We start from the raw sequence: 24,750 nt of genomic DNA, 5'->3' as shown, positions 1-24,750 counted from the left end.
ACAACATGAGGCACAAGGTACACCAGCAACGATAGACTTGACGAAAGAACCCGATGCAGTTGAATCACTGAAGTACCAGTGCCTTATAGGTAAAAGTGATCATGTAGTCCTTTAATTTATTTTGGAAGTAAAGAAAGCAGAAATAAATGAACAGACAAGGAAGATGCAAACTTTGCAAAAGCGAACTAGACTGGATTGTTAAAGTACTTGAAGAAGTGGATTGAAAAGCATTCAGTTAGACAAAAAAAAACGGAAATACTTCTTGAAAATTTAGAAAGTAGGGATGCAGAATTTTGGAAAGGGTTCAAAGCAAGAAGAGACCATCTTGGAGTTATACAATGGGAGATGGAATAATTACAAATGCAAAAAAAGAAAAGAATCAGAATCTTTATAAAGAATTATCTGTTGCCAAATAAAGCAACACAAATTGATGGGAGACATATAAACTGTTACTAAACATAAGAGTGGCATTTCGCTATACTGATACAAAATTATTGAAAGTGATCCATGTAAACAAATGATAAAGATGTATGAATAAAAAATAATACAAAGGGTGGCAACTAGAATAATAACTAGCTTGGTTGAAAAGACAAAATACATTTGAAGAGTGAATAAAATAGGTGATTGAGTTATCTTTAAAATGGAGAAAAGAATGTAAAAGTATTAATGAATATTAACAAGGAAGATCTGTTAATACAGATGATAGAACATCAAGAGGACTTAGCAACTAAGTAGTAAGAAGCTATACTTTCTAAAAGATTTTTAGGAGGCATAGCTTTCCACATAGATGTGTCAGTTTGTGGAACAAATAAAAAAAATTAATAATTAAGACAGACAACATATACTAGTCAATGGCAAGGTTTTATAAATGGAGATATAAAAAACAGGAACCCATAAGCATAGTTTCAATCTTGAATATTGTAGTTAATTCAATACAGTTAAGTAACACACACACAAAACCCCCTTGAGGGAGAAATGCTTCAAGGCAAGGTAAACACACACCTGCACATGTATTTTTTTTTTCCACTAACTGCACATTCCATGTGTTTGCCTGTATTTTGTGTCCTCCACATTTCAATGTCTTTCACTAATGTTTAAAAAGATTATAAATTAATGGGTAGATTTTAAGATATTTTGTAATGTACCAACACAGTCTATTCAAAGCTGAAGATATGTTACAGAAGTTGGTTTTGAGTCTTCCGTGATGGTTTATGAAGCTCCCTTAGATTCTTAAGTTATAGTCAAAACATACTTTTTGTTTTCTCAATAATTATTTTATAAAGGGCTGGCTGTTGTACAACCACCATTAATATGTACTATACTGGACAGAATATTTGGAATATCTGATGAGATCAAAATGTGTTGCACATAATTGGCTCTGTGCGAGATTACTTTTGGTAGGAAATTTTGCAAGACATTAAGTTAATAGACAAAAATGAGTGTGCTTACATCCTTTAGATATCCTTCTCCCCACTCTCTCTTCTGTTCTATGCGTCCTCTCCTCTCCTACATGCCCGCTCCTGCCTTCTCTCCGTCTTGCCCTCTTGTCTTCAACCCTTCCTACCTTTCCTCTTTTTTTCCTTCTCTTCTCTCTCCCCTCTCCTCTCCCCTTCTCTCCCCTTGCCTTCCCCTCTCCTTCCCCTCTATCCCTCTTCTCTTATCCTCCCCTCTCTTTTTCTCTCGCTCTCATTGTTTGCTCTCCTCTCCCTTTTCTCCTCTCTTCTCTCCTCTCTCTTCCCCCCTTTCTCTTTCCCTTCCACCACTACCCCCTCTCTTTCTCTCTCTCTCTCTCTCTCATAATATTTATGTGATATTTGCCACTGAGTTTCATATTTCATTAATTGGAATACTTTATTGTAGATGTAATACATAGATATACATACTATATCAAAGATTATGCATTTAATTTTTTGGCTCGGCTTTATACATGAAATCATATAGAGAAGTTTTATAAAGTTACAATGTACTCCCATGAGTGTAGATCCTGGGGGTGGTGAAGGGGATATATCCCCCCAAGAATTTGGTTGGGGATGGGGTGGGGGGAGAAGATCTATGTAATCAACTCCCAGGTAATCATTTTCCCCTGGGATGATTTCCTAGGTTACCTCCCTCTCCTGTGACCAAAATCCAGGAAGGGATGTAGTCCCTCCATCCCTTTTAGGGTCTGTGAACATGTCATTACTATAATATATGGTAAGACCTAGTATCCTCATCCCTCGATGCATAAGCACATTTACATCAGTGAGCTAATCCATTCCAATGATTCATACATTGTAGGACGCAGTGTAGCTCATTTACTTATCAAAATGTAAAGTTTAAGGGTAAAGATTTGCCATAATATATAGTGTTTTCAATGGATATGTGTTGAAATTTAAAGTTTATGCATTTTTGTAACTGTTAATTAGGTTTCCTTAAATTTGTCATACTAATGCAGGAGTGTAGAAAAAGAGGAATGTACAGTATATTATTCATACATGTGAGATTGTTACACTGGGCATCTGTGTGTGTTGATAACTTGGGTGAACATCCGAGGGAATTCTCATCCTGCTGCCTGTCCCCAATCCTATCAGTGCTGTCATTTCCACCCTAAAGTGCATCCCTGAGAGGCTGCATAAGGTTTACAGAATAGGTACATATATCAGCTTCCACAATTTTGTCACTTACCACAAGGAGAGCAAATAAAGTGATATCTCCTCTTCCTCCTATTAACCAGTAACATAGAAACAACCCTCCAGGAACCAGTAGTGGAATCCTGCACATGATGTCACTGTGTGACAGATGTCGGAGAGAATTATCTCCCAGCCATTCATCATCAGATTCCAACAACACCCTCATCTCATCTCACTGGGCCCAGACTCTCTACCAGGTTCATTTATCTTTATTCCATTTTGTTTTATTTATTTAGTTATCCACTTGTTCATTTTCTTACATAAGGAGAGCTGATAACTAGTGAATGATCCTCTCCTCATCTTCCTACCTATGGATGTCATAGAAACAGACAACAGTCCAGAGTTTCTTCCCAAAGAAGCCCTTAGGAAGGCCTGGTAACTACTGTGGGGCAGTGGGTTTCCAGTTAATGAAATTTGAGGCAATAGTTACTATTAAACAGCCTTATACTCGCACAAAACCAATAGTAGTCCATTGTTTCTTTACAGAGGGATCTATGATTGAGTTTGTTGTGGGGCCACTGGTCTCTGGTCAGTGAGACTTGATGCAATGAATACATACATACATACATATACCAAGGCTTTTTCCCCCTTCCAAGGGAGGTAGCCAAAAAGGGAAAGGCATAAAAACACTCCTACCCATTTCATCCCTAAATACACTCCACACCCCTCCCACCCTCCCTCTCATCTGAGCACCTCCTGGTGCTCAATTATTTCTGAGCACCTGAGCACCTCCTGGTGCTCAATTATTTCAATTATTCATTGCATCAAATGATGCAATGAATAATTGAAATAATTGTATCTATAGAAATCTAGCAGTGTTATGAACCACTCATAGGTACCTGGTATGGTCCAGGAAGAATTGTCTTTTTACTGCCCATCATCAAAACTTATCAACACTGTTACATCCATCTGGAGGTGGAGCACCAATGGGCTGACAATGGAGAACTACTTCCCTTTTTCTCCTCCTCCTCCTCCTCCTTCCCCATTTCTTCCTTCCTCCCCACTCCAACTGTTCCCTCTCGTTCTTCTCTCACTCCCCTTCCACCCTATAACTTCGCATGTTATCCAGTGACATGAAAAAGAACAACACTATATCTTACAAAGAATAGTCCAAAAAGGACCAATGACCCATATTGGCTGTTATGGGGCTGTGGGGTTCCAGTCTGTGAAAGTTGAGGCTATGATTATTAATTATTAATGATACTGCTATGGGCCCAGTAACTTGAGCCTGTGTGTGGTGATCCTCCGAAATGGACACTAAAGAGAAACTTCTTCCTACTACTCATACTCAACTCCTAACAACACCCTTATCTAAGTCTGGATGTTGTCTTTGGTCTCTCATCTCTGTTGGCTTTGGGAGTTTAGGAGGTTTACATCCCAGTGACATTTGTCTACCTTTTCCTCATAAGTGCTAATGACATAGAAACAACCTGGCACTAATAAAACACAGCTCACCTTATTCACTAGAAGGGTGGAGTAATTACAATTTGAGGTTGATAGAGATCTTGGTCCTGATCTGAAGACAGTGCCATCCCCTCCAGATATAAGTAAGTGTGTTGATGGGCTTTGAAGATGATGGCAGATAGATGATTCTCTGATGCAGAACTTGTAAAACCCCTGACTGGCAGGTGTCTACCCCTGATTCCATCCATGTTTATTTCTTTCCAAATGCTCAGACTATTTCAACACAAACCCACCATATCAGACAACTTCTTCCAAATCCAGTTCTTGCTTCATCTCCACAGTTCTTCCATTCATGAAATACATATCATATTCTCAAACACCTAATCTCAAAAACTTGAATCTATTCCTTTCAGTATTTCTTACATTCTCTTTCTATTCCATACAACACTTTGGGCACAGTCACTTCTTCATACAACCTACTATTGTATCTATTCCCAAATATCTATTAGTCATTACACTTTATTCCACCCAGGCTTTCTTAACTCAGTAACTCCCCTTCACATCTATTCCACCAGTTACTACTACATGCAGTCCCTGATACTAAAGAACAGTACAATGGATGTTCATTCATGAATTTAGTTGCTAGATTTGTATAGTGTTATATATATATATGTATATATATATATATATGTATATATATATATATATATATACATATATAAATGAAGAAATAACATGGTTTCCATATTTTGGTAGTCTACTTAATAATCACTCGTCAGGTTTTGCAGCAGATATTGCAGTTAGTTATGAGTTGTTGTTGTTTTTTATCAAGTAATGGAAGTGATTGGGACTGGAATTTGCCTGTAAAAGAGATCTGAGGCCACAGGTCAATGGCAATTGTTGTTTCAAGTCATTTATTTTAAGACTAAAACTTATGGACAGCAAGAGGATTGATTGCACATATTAGTAGAGTTCATAGTTACAGGATGTAATGATGTAGAAGTTACTTTGGAAAGTACGGAGCCTGAAGTCTTGTCTTTTATCTCTTCCCTTGCAGTATATTCTCTGATGGAAATGCCTATGGAGGTTTAGTTTCATTTTAGTTGTAGTAAAGGAGCTAATTAAGGTACTTGGAAATCATGGAACTGTAAAACTTTCACCTTGTTTAGCTTTATTTCATGGTAGAAATCTTTGTAGAGCCTATTTTTGTCATTTCAGTAGAATTTGCTTGCCAATGCTGGCATCTTATGTTTATTGTAATACAGGAAAAGATTTGTTATGGTTATTTTCTCTTAAGTTTCATAGGAGTCCCTTATGTCTCAAGGAGAACACTTTCTCTTCATACTTGAGAGACCTATATTTGAATCCCAAGGCAGATAAAAATGGGTGCTAGTAGTAACGCTTCATATGCAATTTTATGTATGTTACCTTATCAGAATTTTCTTAGATAGTGAACACAAAGCCAATCCAGTACCTTTTCACTACAGTCACACTACCCTTACACAGAAGCCTTGTATTCATCCATCAGACATGCTAGTGTGTGTCTGGGTGAAGGCAGACCATGCCTACCATATGGCAGCAGAGAACACCCTCAGCCCAAAGGTATCCCCTAGGGATCAAGACTGAAGTGGGGACTCTTCACAGTATAGTGTGACAAACTGCAACTAACTTATTTTGATTTCCTATTTTTGCATAATAACAGTAAGCTCTAAAGAATGCCAAAGGATAAGATTTCCAAAAATGAAGGAACTTCCTAATATGCTCATTGTTTATACATCTATTAGCTTTTTTACCCTCTTGGAAGTAGCCTTTACTATATTTACAGTTTTGAGGATAGCATCCAGAGCAAGGGAAAGGAAGGCTGGGGCCAACCTCCTTATTGCCTTGTTAGTCTGGCAGAGTAACCAGAAGAATTAGTTTAAGGATAAATATAGGATTTCATCCGCACCCATCTATTCACACTTTGTAACAAATAATTTGGCGCTAGACACAAATTTAAAACATCTTTCCTTGCCTAACTGTAACATCATGTATAAATCACCACCGCACCATCAGTTCCCCCACTATATGTATGTTCTTGCTTCCCATTCCCATAGGAACTGACTATAATCATTATAATCATGGAGATAGTAGAGGGTATAAAAGCCCAGTACTGAAAAAGTGTTTATAATTTTGGGGGATACCTCTGTTTATATACTTTAGAAAGTATTTTTTGTGTATGACAACTACCATTTCTTAAAGAATAACTCATGTATTGTTTTGTTGTGAAATGTATGCATTATAAATATGTACATATTCATTTTTCCAATAGTAGATGGTAATTATTATTTTTTTATTTTTTCAAAGGTAATTGTCTTGCTTTTGACATTTATTATCGTCATCATGATAAGCATTACTATTTGCTTTATTTATAGTGCATTCTATTAAAAATCTGATGTAACTTCCATCAGAGCATGATTGTGGGTGTTATCATTTATACTTTTTTATGATTACTTTTAACTATTATTGTAATTGATCCTGCATTCTTTTTTGTAACATTGAAATTCCATGTTTTGTAAATGTGTAAAGAAATAAATTGATATATCATATACTAATATGAACGTAGTTTATTTCCAAAAGAAACACTCCACCTTTGAAGCAGTTGGATCAACCCAAGGAAACAAAAATTGTAATCAAAACAGCAACTCAGTATCATAACAAACACTTCTCCAAAACAAGTTTGAAACCAACAACTTCAAAATTTAATTTTAACATTCAGTCTGTCATCCTAAGTATACATTACAGTATTCTGTAATTGATGTCTGTGATGAAACTTGATAAACACCTAAGCAAGGTACTGTAATGATTATAATTTATTTTATATTGTTTTTGTTTTGTTATCATTTGTCTGATTCTCATTTATTGTTAGATTATGTCAATTTATTATTATTTACTATTTACCTGTTTGTTTATTATTTAACTATACCTATGCATTTATTTATTTTATTTGTTATTTACATTATTATAGTTTTTACTTATTAATTTATTATTATTATGATTTTTTTTTGCATCCGACCTAGATATGGACCAAAAGATCTCCTGTCGGCATGCTCCACCTTTGTAATCCTTTGAATTGATGTCCATGTAAAAGAAAATTGTGCTCTTGCTGAAACTAGGATGAAAAATGTCTGGCCAGAAAGTTCAGTTAGTACTGGTGTGTTTTCCCATTGTATTCCATTACAACTTATTGTAATTATTTATTCCCACATGTTGGATAAGTAAAGATCAAGATCAGATTACAGATTATTTAATGATTAAATGAACATGAAAATATGAAATTACCATATCCAGCAGAAACCGATCACATTTTTTTTTTTTTTTTACAGATGCTGATGCCAAGGTTCCTTATGTGTTCACTGGTTCCTCAGGGCAATGCTTCTGAAAAAGCGGCGGACATTTTAGGCAGGAATGTGTTTTACCCCCTTTGCTCGCTACAGTGGGGCATTGGGAGATGTTCAGTAGGCAAGGATATGACATAAGGGCACTTGCTTCCTCTTGGTGCGTCAAAGGAGCCCCTCAGTGGAGACTTTATTTAGGCAGGTCCAACCTCGATGCCATAGGAGGGTGAGTCTGGTGGGTGGCTAGTTAGAGAAGGGAGTGATAGGGTGGCAAAGAATGGAACAGTGGCTGGAGGGATCTCTAGATAAAGGCAGGGGTGCATAATATTGAGGCATAATGGGGACAGGTAGGCTGTGTACATCAACTCATCACCACCATTGGGCACCAGAAATCCACTTGCTGTGTGAAACCTCATCCAGCTTCTTCCATGGCTTGTAAAACTATGCCAACATTTGCCATATTGCTCTTGCAGACTTTGGTGGCTTGATCTCTGAATGTGTGGATGACTTATCAACCCTTTCAATTTTGTGAAGCCCTTGAGCTCATTAATATCATCAGACAGTACTTTATATATATCATTCAAAGGGTGTCATTGTGCTCAAGGGGTATGATGCATTGTGAACAATGTTTTGGAAGTAAAAATCATAAGAACATAAGACTTGCTTGGGTTGGTGAGATAGTTACACTATCATTGATCCCTCAGTGTCTTGGTCTTCCTGTGTTTCAGTCTCCTGTCCCCCTCCTCCCCTTAGCTGCCTCTTGTACTATGTAAGCCAGTGGTTTCCAGACTTGTAGGCTGCGGACCACTTCCCATGTTGTAAATACGATGGTGGGTGCCTACCTCCCCCCCCCTAAAAAATGTAATGTACGTAGGTTTTCTCAGATAAACACTAGTTGATATGAAAATCTCTCTCTCTGGTCAACCCTTATGGGTACCACAACAGAGTTCTGAGGGCGCCATGGTGCCCACGAGCTACAGTTACGAGACCACTGACGTACGTCCTTCCTACTCTCCTTTACCTCGCAACGGGCCCTGGAGAGGTGGAAGCGTAGTCTGGGCCTTCTGCCAATGAACTATTGCGGATACCTCATCGATAAGTAGAGCTATATTTTGCATAGCTCTGTTACATCATGGAACATGTTCGGGTGTCTGCAATAGTTCGTGGCCTGCTAGTGTCGTGCATCCCTCCGTTGACTGAAGACGGACGAACTGGTTAACGGGCTGTTGCTGTCGATTGACGGGCGAGCGGCGTGCGACCCACGTCCAGCTCAGGTCGCAAAGTCACAGGCAAAAGGCCACCGCGGATTCGACTAAGCAAATATAATTTCCGTTGCTAAGCAAGTGATATATATTTTTCATATATTCTGTTCATGGCTGTGCCGTGGAACGACAGTGCGGGCTTTGTGGTAAAGTGGGTTTCTCATTGTTCGGCTCTGATCTGTGGTGCAATATTGGGCTAGGCTTTTCAGTACCGGCTGGGGTGGGCTGACTGAGTTGCTGACGGCGTGGAGGCGGTGACGTCACGTCGGTTGGGGCTAATGGAGCTCTGGCGGGGAACTGATGGTGTTGGTGGAGTTGCCTCGGCGGCGGCGCCCCCGCTGCTTCCGTTTTCTACAAGGGGAAATTTCAAAATTTGAGCTGGAGGCATTCAATGTATATTATCGTAACATACAACATAGAGTACTGGTACGTTGTGAAGATCAACAACCCCATAGTATCCGTGTAAAGATTAGCTACCCTACATATTATCTTGTGAAAAGTAACCCAAGAAATGAGGTTAAGTTAGGTTAAGTTAAGATAAGCCACTCCAAATATTAGTTTGTAAAGATAACCTTCAGCTACTCTGGGCTTGCGGATCTTTACAACATCCAGGAATAAAATCGTCCGGTCTAAAAAACTCAGCGGCTCGCCGCAAATGTCTGCTTTGCTCTACCAGGGGTTTCCCACTTACTGCGTGAGGATGGGGTGAGTTTTTATTAGCTAGAATAAAATCTATAGAGGGCCTCACCCTGCCGAAGGATAAGTCTAAATGAGTTATCACACTGAGCTATTTTTCCTCCGACCTCCGATTAATCGGCGGTACCCCCCAGCCCCAGAACTTTTTCTGCCGTAAAATCACTTTGGCAAACCATTTTGTTTTCTCAACAAAAATACATAGGATGTCATTTGATATGCTGGAGGAAAATTACTTTCCTCCAGTATATCGAATTTCTTCCCGTAAGCTGCGGGCTGCAAATCGGCTCCAACAGTTGGAGGACAAATAACCCAGTGTGATCACGCCTTAAGTAAGGTAAACCCGTTCGCAACAGTGACAACCATTCAGTCGAATAGATTTGTCTAACATGAGCCACAATATAACACGTAAAGGATGGCACAGTCCAAAGAGATTAACGTCCTTGCAACCTCCTTTCCCGGGAAAAATAGAAATCTTCTTCAGTGGGTCCCTTCCCCGATTTCGGATCCCTTCCCACTGTACGCTGATTGTCGTCACATCTTCCCCTTCGCGATATTTCGACGTTGTTCCAAGCCATGATGATTTTTGACAGAATCTCAGAGAAGATTAGGTTAGGTTCTGGAATGGGGGGAAAGGATCCAAAAGTCAGGGATCCTTTGAGAAAACCTTTTTCCGTGAACTCTACAACTGCCACGTCGCCCAACGCTTCAAGTTCCTGCAAGAACTTACCTCCCGCGGCGCCTCTTGTCTGCCCGGTCCCGTCTTGGTTTTCTCTTGTCCTTCTTCCTGTTCCTTGCCTTCTTGCCCTTGCCTTTGCCCCTGCCTCTGCCTCTGCCCCCTTTCCTCCCCCGACCGGGGCGGCGGGACATTGGCGGGGGCCGCGGCGACGACGCGAGGGCTTCGTTGGCGACCGAGCGGACTTCGTGGTTTCCTCCATCGCCTCCCGCCTCGGCGCGCATCGCTCGGGCCTGCCGCTCCCACCGCTGCAAGGCAAGACGAACGAGAGGTGAGGACAATTTGCCCGGTGGCAGAGGCTCAATAGACAAGGGTGGGTAGTCTGCTACAGATTGAGGTAATGTGCCGGGGGAAGTGTTGGAGTACTTTATTCAGATTGACCAATACTTCACGCACACACACACACACGCTGTATATGTATATATAGGAATGCTCATAGGTACTCACCCGAATCTTCTTGAAGTGATCTTTATCGTAGGGGAGAGCCAGACTTCCCTCTACATACAGGAGCCGCACGTTGGCCAAATCTTCCCATCCCAGCAGAAGGTACTCACTGCGGTGGAGGGAGGGAGATGGAGACGTTAGGAAGGCAAGTTTAGAGGAAGAAGGATAGAAGCCTACGAAAATAGGCGCTGAGCACCTGCGGCCGAAGCCGTCGCCCTTGCCCTATTATCCACTTTAGGAACTGTTGGGACAGGTAACGGTCACTGTTGAGAATCGGGAATCGAACCAACAGCTAAGGGAGTGTGAAGCCAGCACACTTCCGATTAGGCCACCAACGTACATTATATGACTGAATTGGAAACAGAGGACATCAGTGCGTGTGAGTGGGGTGGGGGTGGGGGCGTTGGGGATCGAAGAAACAGTAGATCAGTGATGACACGAGAACAAAGGACTGTTGACATCTGGGAAAGGGAATTGGGATGTTGGCGATGGGGAGAAGGCGTGGAAGACTAGAAAGGGTTGCTCAGGGAGAAATGTTAAGGGCATAAATATATGTATATATATTATATAGGAAAGTGATTCACAGTGGATAACCAGAAGACCTACAGGTCTACTACAAGGCCGGGTGTAAAGTGATGAATAAAGGAACACACAGATGGAATAGATAAATAGACAAGGAAACGTAAAGATACACGAGGAAGTAAAGCCCTCCCCATCCATCTTACGTTGATATGATAAAACTGTTACCCAATATCGGAGAAAAGTACGAGAAGTACAGAGATATCCGTATATTTCAACCACTATGGTCTTCTTCAGCAGATTGGTACAGTAAATGGAGAACAAGAATATATACAAAGTTAGGAGATACATTGGGGAACGAGGTTGGACATATGATTGACATGTATTAAGTTCAGAACCAGTAGCTTTGGAGATTAATTTATTGACCTCTAGCTGAGTAATAGAATCTGGCGATCATTGGCCTTTGGAAGTCTTAATGTTAGGTAAGTGTTTAATAAATGAGGATTCAATGTGTTTTCTACTCACGTGGATATGTTAAGAGGCGGGCAAGCGCAGGAGCTGTTGGTCCAGAGGTGCGCCTCCTCGCCGGGCACGAGGACCACCCCGCGGCTCCGAAGGACGTCCCGCACCGTTACGTTGGTCACTGTCAGCGACCCGAAGGTGACCACTCGCTGCACCTCCGCCCGGAACACTGGAGAAGGGGAAGAAGGAAAGGGACTTGAGGGAAGTGGCGTCAGAAACAGGTCTTTGACCCATTCGTCCCTTTGAGCGGTGGGCGGGGTCCTATCGTGAATGAGATCGTATAACGCTACCCAGATTAAAGTCCAGGAAGGGACACGCAGGCATGAGGTTAAAGGCGGCGGCACACTAGGCTTTTCTCGCTACATGCTTTTGGTACTTTGTTTGAGTGGAAACGACTTCGGTTACAATATTTTGTTTTTCAGATTTCCAAATGTCAAATTACTCTTGCGTCATAGGATGGCAGGCTGAATGACGATGAGACGTTAAACCTATACCAATGTTAGACACATTGTTGAGATGTTCTCACGGAAGTCTAGAATATTGTGACCAAAGCCGTTTCTACTCAAATGAAGAAGCAAAAGCATGTGCCATGCTAACCTAGTATGCCATCGCCTTAATACGTAATTCGTGTAGTATTCTTGCTTCTGAATGGGTCACTGAAATGGTTGTATTATGGGGGCTGGAAGGGGAGAGGAAGCTTCTAGGAGTTGAAAAGGGAATGAAAAGGAGGGCATCAAGGAAACGGAGATTTCTAGATTGAGTCTTGTGATTATGAAGAGAGTAGAAATGATTGAGATTCGGAGGAATCCCAGAATACAATTACGCTGGCCTGTGAAGGGTTTATGTGTTTCAGTTAGTACAAGAGGAGTTAGAGTCGCTGCCAGGGGGGTTGAATGAACCTACATATGTATTTATCTATATCTTACTTTATAAATAGTTTTACACTTGGTAGGGGGGTAACATTCTAGGAGAGCATGAGTCTGTGGATAGATAGGGACCTCCCACGTGTGGGGGTGGGTAAAATGCCCAGGGTGCAAAGGAAAGGGAGTTTGATCATTTATGTCGAAACAGCATCTATATCTTGGCGATACTGACCCATATGATGATCAAAACGTTTGACCCTTTTTAAAGGGTTTATCACACTGGGCTATTTTTCCTCCCACATCTTACCTCCAACCTCCATTTGAAAAACCAAAATAGGACTTCGCTTACAGAAATCTAGACTTATCCATGAACGTTTCAACAGTATATCTAAAATTCGTATAAATTTGCGATCTCTTAGTTCATCATTCAGCTTTGCTATCTATACTCGTATGATGGAAAAATAATTTGATATTTGGAGATTTGAAAAATAAAATGTTATAACCGAAGTCGTTTTTACTCCAACGAACTCTCAACTGTCGGCGCTGTTGAACCCCATGGACGTCCAGTGTAATAATCCCTTTAGTGTGATATGTAGTGGAGCATAACTGGGTATAGAAAGCTGCTGAAGGCGAGCGTACAATTTTTTTCTGCTACCAACCATAGTGGAAGTTGCGTGCTAGGTAGAGCTTGCGTCGCAGCCGGGGCGTCTTCCCGCACTTGCACGACCCATCTGTCGGTAAGGAAACCTAAGTAAGTAAAAGATAATGAAGGCAAACAACATAGAATTTAAATGAAATGTCCAAACTCATATGTTACATGTGCACTTCTACCAAGCGTAAATTAGCTAGCTTTTCGTATTCAATGTTGCGTTTTTTCTCTCATCTCCTTCCTCTGTTTAGTCCTCTTGATCTTTGTATTTTAGCTTAATGACACTGAAGAACCTCTGATGGATGTCTAGCAACTGAGAGGTTTTCTCCTTATCTTTCTCTCTATTAAAACTAGTTTTGATTATAATAGTTGTGTGGAAATTTAGGTCGTTACAAGAAACTTCTATGTTCTGTTTACTCATGAATTGTGCTTTTATTGAGCCGTTTTGCAGTTGAAAATTTAATCCAGAGGAGACACTAAAAAGTAATTTCATTAAGAGTCCCGGGGTTTTAGGTGGTAAGGGACATGGAACTGCCTAGTGTAGGCCTTATAGTCCCTTGCAATCTTCTCCATGCTTATGCTATTATGTTCTTGTACACTTCTATATCTAAGTATAATACACAAACACAGAATTCTTTCTAATATAGTCTCTTCGTCGACTCTGAAAACTCTTGGGCTGTTCCGCTTCAATTCCGGTCTTTTCCGTGATATTGTGACTTGGGTGTTCATACATGTTGAAGATAGTTAAGCTAGGTTAGGTTAGGTTAATCTAGTGCAGTTGGTTAGACGTCGGAGAAAGGACTCGTTGGGAAGGAATTCTGTTCTTGCATACCATACCTCCAGAAACCCCATTTAATTACCTTCTGAATTTCCTAGCACATTAATGCTAACCTCACCGTTGGATTCAGATTTCGTCCCAGGGGCGGCCAGGCTTTCTGAAAAAAAGAATAAAAGAAAACTATCGATTTTTTGCTTCGGCACTTATACTGTCATTAGAGCTACGGAAAATGAAGTAAACCAAAAAAATGTGACGCCTTCAGTACAGTGGCACGCTCTCAGATTATTTGAATCGCTAATCGTCAGGCATTACTGTGGTGACAGGGTTGAGGACAACCGTACTCGCCTCTTCACCACTGCCACGGCCCCTCGGGCGTCCAGTGAATACCGTGTCGAACTCATGAACAGGTGGTCGTGAGCTTCCGGGACCCGCTGCGGGCTATGTTGCGTTGGTTCACGACAGTCCCGGCCAGGCGGGGAGGCGACCTAACATCGCCGCCCCCCCCCCCCAAAAAAAAAAACGCAACTAACAGGCCTTTGCTCTACCAGGGGTTTCTCACTTCCCACTGCGTGGGAGTGGGGGTGGTGAGTTCTGGCAGAACAAAATCTGTAAAGGTCGTCTCTTTGGCAGAAGAGGTTAATCAGGGAGTTCCTTATTTAGAAGGGTGACGGGTATGGAAGCCATAGGCGATTGCGTAATTGATTGTCAGGTGCTGGCTTTTTGGAAACTCATTTATTCTCAGCCGCTCTGTTCCTCACCTATCACTCCCTCTGCTTCTCTCGGAATTCTCTCAATCAACACCCTCCCGTATTCACTGCTGTTTATTCTTACCGAGAATCCCGGAGTCGAGTTCCTCCGACGTTGTACTTCCTGCAAGAATAACGTTTAATGTCATACATATATTTTCGATAGAGAACATCTACTTGGGCTTCCTGCCCAAAATAATTATCAAGTTGGGTAATAGAAAATAAAAAATAAAAATACAAAACAAAAATGTAAGTGTTGATGTGCACCAGACTTACATCATGAAGTCAGAGGAAAGAACTGAAAAAGATTTATGTTTGAAATACATAAAAAATAGTTTCCTGGACAGATGTGCCAATTTGTGGAATAGTCTGAAGAAGGAAAAACTCTAATAAAAGTCATAAACTAAGTTAAAAGCTAAGATGATCGATGTAGACAATGAGACGGGATAACTTTTTTCGTGTATATTACAATAAGTATATACAACTAGATAAATATCCACACACAAACATGCACAAATACACACACACACACACACACACACACACACACACACATGGGTAAAATATTTAGAAAAAAACAACGTGCTAAATACAAGGCAATTTGGATTCAGACAAGGACGATCATGCGTTACAAATTTAATATGTTTCTATTCAAGGCTAATAGATATAATACAAGAAAGATGGATGGGCTGATTGTGCATTTCTAGACTTAAAAAAAGCTTTTGACAAAGTACCACACAAAAAGTTGCTTAAGAAATTAGAAACTGAAGGAGGAATACAGGGCAAACTGCTTAAATGGATGGAAAACTTTTTGCAAGAAAGAAAAATGAGAGTAGTGATAAGAGATAAACACTCAGAATGGGATGAAGTGATAAGTGGTGTCCCACAAGGAACAGTACTGGCCCCAATAATGTTTGCTATATATATTAATGATATGGATGAAGGAATTAAAAGTTATATGAGCTTCTTTGCAGATGATGCAAAACTGTTGAAAAAAGTGAAAACGGATGAAGATTGTGAGTCACTACAGAATGATCTGAACAAAGTACAGGAATGGAGTAGGAAGTGGGAGATGGAGTTCAACACTAAAAAGTGTAGGATAATGGAATTTGGAAAAAGCAAAAACAGAATAATAGGATCATATAAATTGGGAGAAGAAGGAATAAAAAAAAGTAGAGAATGAGAAGGACCTGGGAGTCATTGTTATGAATAATATGTCACCTGAGAAACATATAAATAAGATTTTTGGAGAAACTTATAATTTAATAAGAACAATCAAAGTGGCATTTGCATACCTGGATGAAGAAATGGTGAAGAAAATTCTAACCACTCTGATAAGACCAAAATTGGAATATGCAGCAACAGTATGGTCACCAAGTACAAAAAAATGTATAATTTTTTTTTTAAATAATACAAAGAGCAATTACAAAATTGGCACCAAAACTCTCAAAACTATCATGTGAAGAGAGACTAGCAAAACTTGAACTACAGACATTAGAGCAAAGAAGAGAGAGAGGAGATTTGATACCTATTTACAGAATCATGAAAGGCATAGAAGTTATTGATAGAGAGAATCTGATAAAATGGGATGATAGAAATACAAGAGGACACGGAAAGAAAATCAAGAAGGACAGCTATAGAAGAGATCTGAAAAAGAACAGCTTTCCTCACAGAGTAATAGACAGTTGGAACAAGTTGGATGAAAAAGTGGTGTGTGCAAGAACAATACATGAATTTAAAATAGTTTAGATAAAATGAGATATGGAGACGGGACACCACGAGCGTAGCTCTCCTTCCCGTGAAATACAACTAGGTAAATACACACACACACACACACACACACACACACACACACACACACACACACACATACACACACACACTGAACTCTGAAATTAGGACAAATGAAGTAGGTGAGACTTTTCAGGTGTTGACGGTGGTAAGGGTTTTGTCATTTAGAGAAATGGAATGTGAAATCGTGCAAAGCAGAAGGAAGGAAAACCAAAATGCGGAAAGCTGGGGGGGGGTGAAGGTATGTGAATAGACGGACACGTGGATCGGCGGGAGGAGTTCGGACCTCGGTGCCGAACCTGATCAAGGATGTTGACCATAACAAAGTTATTAATGAGACTATAAATAAAATAAAATGAAATAGAATAAGATAAAATGAAATTAAATAAGATCAAATAAATCAAAATAGAATAAATTAAATAAATTAAATGAAATAGAAAATAAAGTAAATAGAATGAAATAGAATAAGATAAAATAAGCTAAAACAAAACAAAATAATACTAAATAAAACAAAATAAAATAGAATTGAATAAAGCGAAATCAAATAAAACGAGATAAAAATAAATTCAGACAAAACAAGACAAAACGAAAAGGAAATTTCAAACATGTCCACCGTGGGAGGACCTCCCAATTCCATCAGTCAAGAGCAGCATTCCAGTGGCGCCTTCCAGTGACCCTGTTCACGGTCTCACCCCTCACCATTATTGATGACGGCCTCCGGGGTGATGCAGATCCCGCGGTCATACACGGGCAGAGCGTCACACTCGAGGTTATCTGGCCAAGAGATGTTGAACCGGTTGAGGAGGGGTTCGCATCCCGTACGGGCGGCCTGACACACGGAGCGGCAGGGCGGCACGGCCTCCACGCCCAGCTCGAGGGTGCAAATGGGCGCGTACATCGAACACAGGAAGAAGGACAGCTGGTCCGAGCAGTGGGTCCATCGGAGGGGCTAGTGGGAAGGAAGGTGATACCTTTGTGAGGCGTCGTGAAAGGGTCTTCTTAAGCAATAAAGGAAATGGGTTTTGGGAATCAGCTCTGCGCCAAGACTACATCCAGGGACTGTGTGTGTATATATATATATATATATATATATATATATATATATATATATATATATATATATATATATATATATATATATATATATATATATCCTGAAAACTGAGAAGTAGGTATTCATGTCTCCTACGTCGATGACCTTTAGGACAAGTTCACACCAGCGGTTTGCGCCGCGCGGAAACCGTGGCCTTACCGCAAAATCAAGGGAAAGCTGCGCGGTTGTGAGTGAACACCTCCATTTAATTACATTGTAATTGAACCGCATCGGTTCAAACCGCTAGTGTGAACAAGACCTTAAAAGAGTTGGTGGGTCTCTTCCAGCAATCAAAACTTGCCTGGCGACTCTCTCCAGAAAAGAATAATAATAATAACAAGAACAAGAATAAGTACAAGAACAAGAACAACAATAATAATTATTTAAGTCATTCCTAGGATATGTGCAAAATATGTGTTTATCGCTAAAATAAATGTATGGAAATGCTCACGCTATAGTGCTAACGGGAGGTAGACCTCACGCTATAATGCGGTAGACCTCAAGCTATAGTAGCACCGATAATAATGATAATGATAATAATAACGATACTACTCCTACTACTAATAATAATAACAATAATAATAATCATAATAATGATAATAATAATAATACTAATAATAATAATAATAATAGTACTACTAATAATAATCATAATAATAATAATAATAATAATAATAATAATAATAATAATAATAATAATAATAATAATGATTATGATATGGTTTAAGAGGGTCTAACGGTTCGTCGAACTTTAAACACGTGTCTGTCGAACCGCGTTCGACGAACCGTTAGACCATGTAAACCCCCTCTAACGTCACAAACTCCCTCCTATCGGAAGGCTAGGACAGTGCCCCTCTCAAAGGACTTTATAGCGTGGAATTTAATAAACCATACCCTTGGTTCACCTTCGCCGGTGGCAGGATTCGAACCGCCATCACCTCGACCTTCGCCGCAAGTAACGACGACCTAACCCGAAAGTGCTTGGGGATTTCGAGTTTCCTTTCCCTAAGTGGTAATCATCGTATATACACATTTGTGGATACTCTAAGTTCTTTTATAAGAATATTCAAAATATATTATAATAGAAATTAACGTTCAATTTGCTTGAATTATGGAAATATGGAAATGTAATGTCCAATGTTGTTGGTACTTTTTCACTATGTAGAACGGAAAATTAAATAAAAAACAAACGAGCACAGTTGCCGCTATTATAGCGAAAGTTTAACATCGGCCATAAAAATAAATGTTTGTCATTGTATATTGAAAGAATATTATTTTATTTCGTCACATCTAAGGCTGTGCTAAACATTGTATGTGACTAAGGTTTGATACTGGCGACATCTATGAAAAGGACGAACACGTTTGTGTATTCGTCTACGTGTCTACTGTCAAGCAAGCTGCTGATTTCCAACTAGAGAAACTCGAGATGAAAAATATTATCATTATCAATTAGCCCAATGGCAGATTAGGTGTTAATCTTTTCCTATTGTACTTGGAATAATTTTGTTGTTATTGTTTTGGTTGGATACAGTTAACATTTCCTAGGATGAATATATATTTTATTATTGGGATTGCCAAATTATTTCAGGTAACTTTTATTTTCCCGATACTACTTTTTTCTTTTATAGTTTACTTTTTTCAGAACTGAGGCTAACCTAACCTAACCTATCTTAACCTCGTCAATCAATTTGGGTACGCCTACCACACAGCATAAGACTATTTTTCCTTATTTTCCAGTATTTTTTTATGTTCGAATTCTTGATGTTCCGTGCATTGTTAGCATTTGAATTTCAGTCGCAATGTAAACAAATATGTGTTTGTGGTGCGTGGGTCGCATTTTCTTTTGGTTTTTATTTGTAAATAGTGTTTCGTGCCAAAATTATTTTTTTAGTGAATTTAGTGTGCTAGTGGTGAAGCGCTGTGTAGTGACAAGAATTATAAAGACGGGTGTTTTCGTGCTTCGTTTCATCTACATGTCAAGCGCCTTGCTGGAAATCGCTCCATAGAAGGTAAGTGCAATATGTCGTCGGTTCTCTGTCAGCTTTGTCGACTCCACGTGATGCCGGGCCTCACAGATGTCTGAATGATCAGAAACCATTATGTATAGTGAAAGACAAAAATATATTTCCAGGTTTGTCCAAAGATAAACGAAACATGACGAAACATTATGAGAATCGGATAACAGTCTTCAGCCGATTCTCACAATGTTTCTCCATGTTTAATCTGTCTTCGGACAAGACTGGGAGATATTTTTATCTTTCATTGTACGTTAAAAAATACAGGGGTATTGGGCTCAATATTTATACTTTAGGGTGTGGGGTCACTCCTATATAGACCAGAGTAACGTAGTATTGTTTCAAATTTGAAAAATATTATTGATCTACTTTTTACCTTTTACAGTCTTTCTTGTACGCTATTCTTCTTAAACTTCCTGTTTTATGTTTTGTTGAAGCACCCTGTATGTTTCTCATGTCTCGTCGTTGTTTCATTATTTTATATTATTATCTAATTACTGTATATGTTCTATATGGTAGATATTTGTATTCTGTTAACATTATATTTTTCATTGTTTTTTAACCATCTTATCGTCTTTATTTACTTATTTGTTAATTTTTCTTCTGATATATTTTTTCTCAATTTATTATTACATATGTTTTTTTTCGTAAGGAAGGCAATCTCAGGTGTGACATTACTCATATTTCTTATTTGTCTCAGGTGAAGTGGACTATTTTTGACAAAAATTAACAATGAAATATTTACTAAAGGTGGAGACACACTAGACATTTCTTGCCAGCATGCTACTTGCTTTTGCTAATTCGTTTGAGTAGAAACGACTTCATTTACGAGATTTTGTTTTTAAAAGTTCAATGTTTTAGAAGTGCACACTTACGCGATATATCATAAAAAATTAAATGTTATTTTTGCAGATTATAATACAACAATGTAATAAACATTTTCTTGGCGGAAATAAATAACAGAAAACGTTGCTTATAGTAACGTTTTGTGTTATTTATTTCACTTTTTATTTATTTTATTTATGCGTCGCATCGACTCCTTTAGACATCATCTTTGTTTTGATAGATTCGGAGGTCAAAGGCGACAACGACGACCCTGACGACCTCTAGAATTACAGGTGCCGCATTACTTAATGCAGGTTAGGTTAGGGTAGAATAGACGAATTTATCATACTTTAATTATTCGACCTCCGCATCTACCAAAACAAAGATGGCGTTTCAAGCAGTCGAAACGACTACGTTTGCTTGTTTATAGTTTTAGCAACTTTTTCCGTTTTTGATTTCCGGCAAGAATAACGTATATTACGTTGATGTACTAAAATTACAAATTTGTTTAATTTTCTAGTGGTATATCGCGTAGGTGTGCACTTCTAAAAATTTACCCAAATTTCTAAAGGTCAAATTACTTTTGCGTCTCAGAGTAAGAAGCTGAATGACGAACTAAGAGAAGTTAAACCTCAACGAATGTTAGATACATTGTTCAAATGTTCTTACGAAAATCTAGAATATTGTAATCGAAGTCGTTTCTACTTAAAGTAGCAAAACCAAGTAGCATGCTTGCATAGTGAGCCGCCACCATAACAATGCTAACACATACATCTACAAATGACGTCATACAGCTCTGAGATCGTACCGACGTGCAAACAATGCACGTTTATTTATGCTTGTTCAGGCTTCGTGTTTATTCAAAATCAACGGCAAAGGGATAAATTGTGCCTTTTCCTATTACTTTTCACCTCGTAATTATTAATGAAAATGTTATGAAGTCAGGCTGTCGTATATGAATATTGATAATCACGCCAGGAAAAATAACATTAGTTTTAGGGATTATCTTTCAAGTAAAATGTTGACATTCTGTATATCGGCTAACTTCAAATTGTTCTTTGTACCAAATTTTTCTTGGTGAATTGCAATTTCCTGAAGTCTAATTATTCGGTTAAAAATAAAAGAGACAGCATTTGATATCCTCTGCTAGAAAAATTATTTTACAATAAGCGAAGTAAGATTAAAGTGTTCAGATATTTTTCGTAAAACACAATTTACCTTTCTACAAATTAGGATGCCTTTATATAAACATAACCGCCTTATTTTTAAATATATAGATTTTTGAGAACTGTTGGTACATTGTGACAAGTTGATGAAGGTGGAAAAAGAAGTCACGGGTCTAGTTCCGAGTTACTGAGTTTATTCCTGACCGGTTTCGCTCTATGCTTCTTCAGAGGAATGTTTGAGGAATGTTCCTCTGAAGAAGCATAGAGCGAAACCGGTCAGGAATAAACTCAGTAACTCGGAACTAGACCCGTGACTTCTTTTTCCACCTTCATCATTTTTGAGAACGTTTACACTCTAAACATTTGACTCCCTATTTCACGAAATAGGTAGCCATTTGCATATTCAAAAATTACTCACAGAAAAACTTTGTATGTTGAAGGGTGCAGATAGTTACATTTAAGTTTATGGTAGAAAAGGATATGGACATTGACATACCGGTTAAATGGTTACGGAAAAATTTCTGTCTACAGAAAACCTACAAAGAAGGTTTTCTACACTACTTAATATGACAAAACATGGGAGTGAACCCTGGTGTAGTATTTTTTTTTCTTATGGGATTTTAGAAAATACAACGGAGAATACTTTCAGCCTCCTTAGGCATAAAAAAAAAATGTTTTCTAAGAAAGATAATAATGATAATTTTATACATTTAGATTCAGTGAGCATATAGTAACCCATACATTAGATTCCCTACCGTTAAACTGATTTTTTTTTTAAATTTGTAGATGAGGTATACAGGACGTTGTAAAGATCCGCAACCTCCGAATACCTGAGGGTTAATTATCTTTACAAGCTAATATTTGAGGTGGCTTATCTTAATAAGCTTAACCGAACCTAAACTTGAGGAAATGGTCGTCACCGTTAGGGCGATTTATATTTACAAACTCATTTCTGGGTTTGCTACTCATTACAAGCTAACATGTGGGGTAATTTCTCTTTACATGAGTAGTCTGGGGTTGCTGACCCTTTACAACGTCCGTTGTACACGGTGTATTCAAAGAAGGTGACAGTGCTTTTGTCTTCTGTTGTACACACTGAAGCCAGCGAATATACAGGCAAGGCGTGCTTGCCCTCCCTCTACCCTGTGCATCCGACTGGCCGGAGCACAAGAACCTGTCTTGGTAGTGTTTGGCTAGCGGGCATTGTCTGCTTTTGTCGTCGTCGCCATCGTCGTTGTCGTCTGGATGTCGTGCTCCTTTTGTTGTCGCAATCTTTCATCCAGAACAGAGGTCACCATGACATGGTCTGGCCTTCGGTTCTACACGTAATTATATGAAATGTACTTCTCTTTTTTTCAAGATAGCATTACAGTTATCATTTAGTCTCGGAGATTATATCTTGTTGAATAACGTCACCAACTGCTGGGCGGAATTCATATTTGATGACGTTAACGGTTTTTATTCAGCAGAAGGAAAACCCTTGGAAGCTAATCAGGATAAACTGCGTATAATCTCGAATATAATTTCTTTGACTTTCCTTCATATGAATAGCGCATGCCGTAAGCTGCAATGATATCCAGAGTAAACATCAGCCCCTTTAGCTGAATTAAATCTATTGGTGCTCACCACCATAACCATGAAGGAGATTTACTGTGCCAAAGGAGTTTAAGGAAAATAATAAAACGATAAAAAAAAACTGGTGCACATGTTTCTATTGAACAGATGGGTTGTATTCTTCTCCTGGTTATCACTATATAGTCCATTAAAACCCTATCTACCACCCTTCCATCCACCACCTTCTCCTATGTGTACTTATGCTTGACTGTCTTCCTAAACACTGTGTTAGCTATCATCAACTCTCTAGACACATCACAATCAACACTCCACTACGATTTTTCCTGGCACTCTACACTTCCCAATCACTCGCCTATTGGTTCATCTCCTACCCTAGCATTGAGATCTCCCAGTACCATTACATTGAAATTTTTCTCTAAACCCTCTATCCACTCATTTAAATCTATCCAAAAAGCCTCTATTTCCTCTACACTCTTCTCACTACCAAGCCCATATGCACTTACAAAAACCCACATCTCCCTTCCCAGTTTCACCTTCATCCACGTTAACTTTGAAGAAACCTTCTCCCACTCCACCACCCTTACCTATCTCTTCACTTACTAATATAGCCACTCATTCTCTCCCTCGTCCTCTTTTCACTTCTGACACCCTCCCTACTACACCCCCAAAATCAAACTCATCCCTCCAACTTAGTTTCACTCAATGCCAATATATCCCTTTCTTCTCACAAACATGCTGCCTATCTCTTCCCTTTTACTCTCATCTGTACCACATCCACACACATTAAGATATCCGAATCTAAGGGTTCTGGTTAGAATACTCCTCCCGGATTTTATTTTATTTATCTATTCACTTATCTATTTGTTTATTTTAGGAATGTCCCCTTTGGGTGCCTAGTCCAATCCCCGTCCCATTTTTGTATCTTTTTTACGATTCAAGTGGGAACATTCGGTGGAAGTATTCTTTCTCTCCTACCACAGGGTTCGGTGAAAAAGGGAATGTATATTTAGAGAAGTGGTAGAAGACAGTATCAAGAGTTGGGGGACGTCATAACGGAGGGACAGTCGTAGTATAATAAAGTATTATCATTTCTCTATGAATAGAGATTTCCTCTATCAAAGATAAAATGTGTAGCTCTGGTCCGTAGGGGCGCCCGCCCCGTATAGACCCTAAAGTATCAGCTGCATGCTACTGATCAGATTTTAACCTCACAATAACATGCAGCTGATACCCAATAATAATGATAATAATGATGATAATAATAATAATAATAATTAAAAAACAAAGATGATAATAATAATTAAAAAATAATAATGGTAATAATAATTAAAACAATAATAATAATAATAATGATAATAATAATAATAATTAATAATAATAATAATAATAATAATAATAATAATAATAATAATAATAATAATAATAATAATAATAATAATAATAATGATACTAATAATAGTAAAATCAATATTGAAAATGACAATAGTAATAATACTACATGCATATACCGAAGGCTTTTTCCCCCTCACAAGGTAGGTAGCGAAAAAATCAAAGACATAAAATCCACTCCCACCCATTCCATCCCCACATACTCCACTCCTATCCACTCCCTTTCCTTCCTCC

At 38.9% G+C, this 24,750-nt stretch overlaps 1 protein-coding gene across 4 annotated transcripts in view; it reads right to left on the bottom strand.

The window, feature by feature from the left end:
* Positions 1-7,343: 7,343 nt before the first annotated feature.
* The window catches only part of LOC143021067 (secreted frizzled-related protein 3-like), a 52,328-nt gene continuing 34,921 nt past the window's right edge, over positions 7,344-24,750 (bottom strand). For 3 of the 4 annotated variants that reach the window (XM_076178287.1, XM_076178285.1, XM_076178286.1), the window contains exons 3-10: positions 17,153-17,402; positions 14,748-14,786; positions 13,999-14,073; positions 13,149-13,220; positions 11,630-11,795; positions 10,589-10,694; positions 10,136-10,389; positions 7,344-9,063 (exon numbers count right to left, since the gene is read on the bottom strand). In XM_076178287.1, the coding sequence (XP_076034402.1) occupies positions 8,988-9,063; positions 10,136-10,389; positions 10,589-10,694; positions 11,630-11,795; positions 13,149-13,220; positions 13,999-14,073; positions 14,748-14,786; positions 17,153-17,402 (1,038 nt within the window). In that variant the 3' untranslated portion in view covers positions 7,344-8,987. The remainder of the gene's footprint in view (positions 9,064-10,135; positions 10,390-10,588; positions 10,695-11,629; positions 11,796-13,148; positions 13,221-13,998; positions 14,074-14,747; positions 14,787-17,152; positions 17,403-24,750) is intronic. The other variant, XM_076178288.1, reaches the window with a different exon arrangement.

This window comes from Oratosquilla oratoria, chromosome 41, assembly GCF_046742065.1.
Source record: "Oratosquilla oratoria isolate Oo_2021 chromosome 41, ASM4674206v1, whole genome shotgun sequence".
Taxonomy (NCBI): Eukaryota; Metazoa; Arthropoda; class Malacostraca; order Stomatopoda; family Squillidae; genus Oratosquilla; species Oratosquilla oratoria.
The sequence above is the reverse complement of the archived record's forward strand: the minus strand, read 5'-3'. Positions and strand labels throughout refer to the sequence as shown.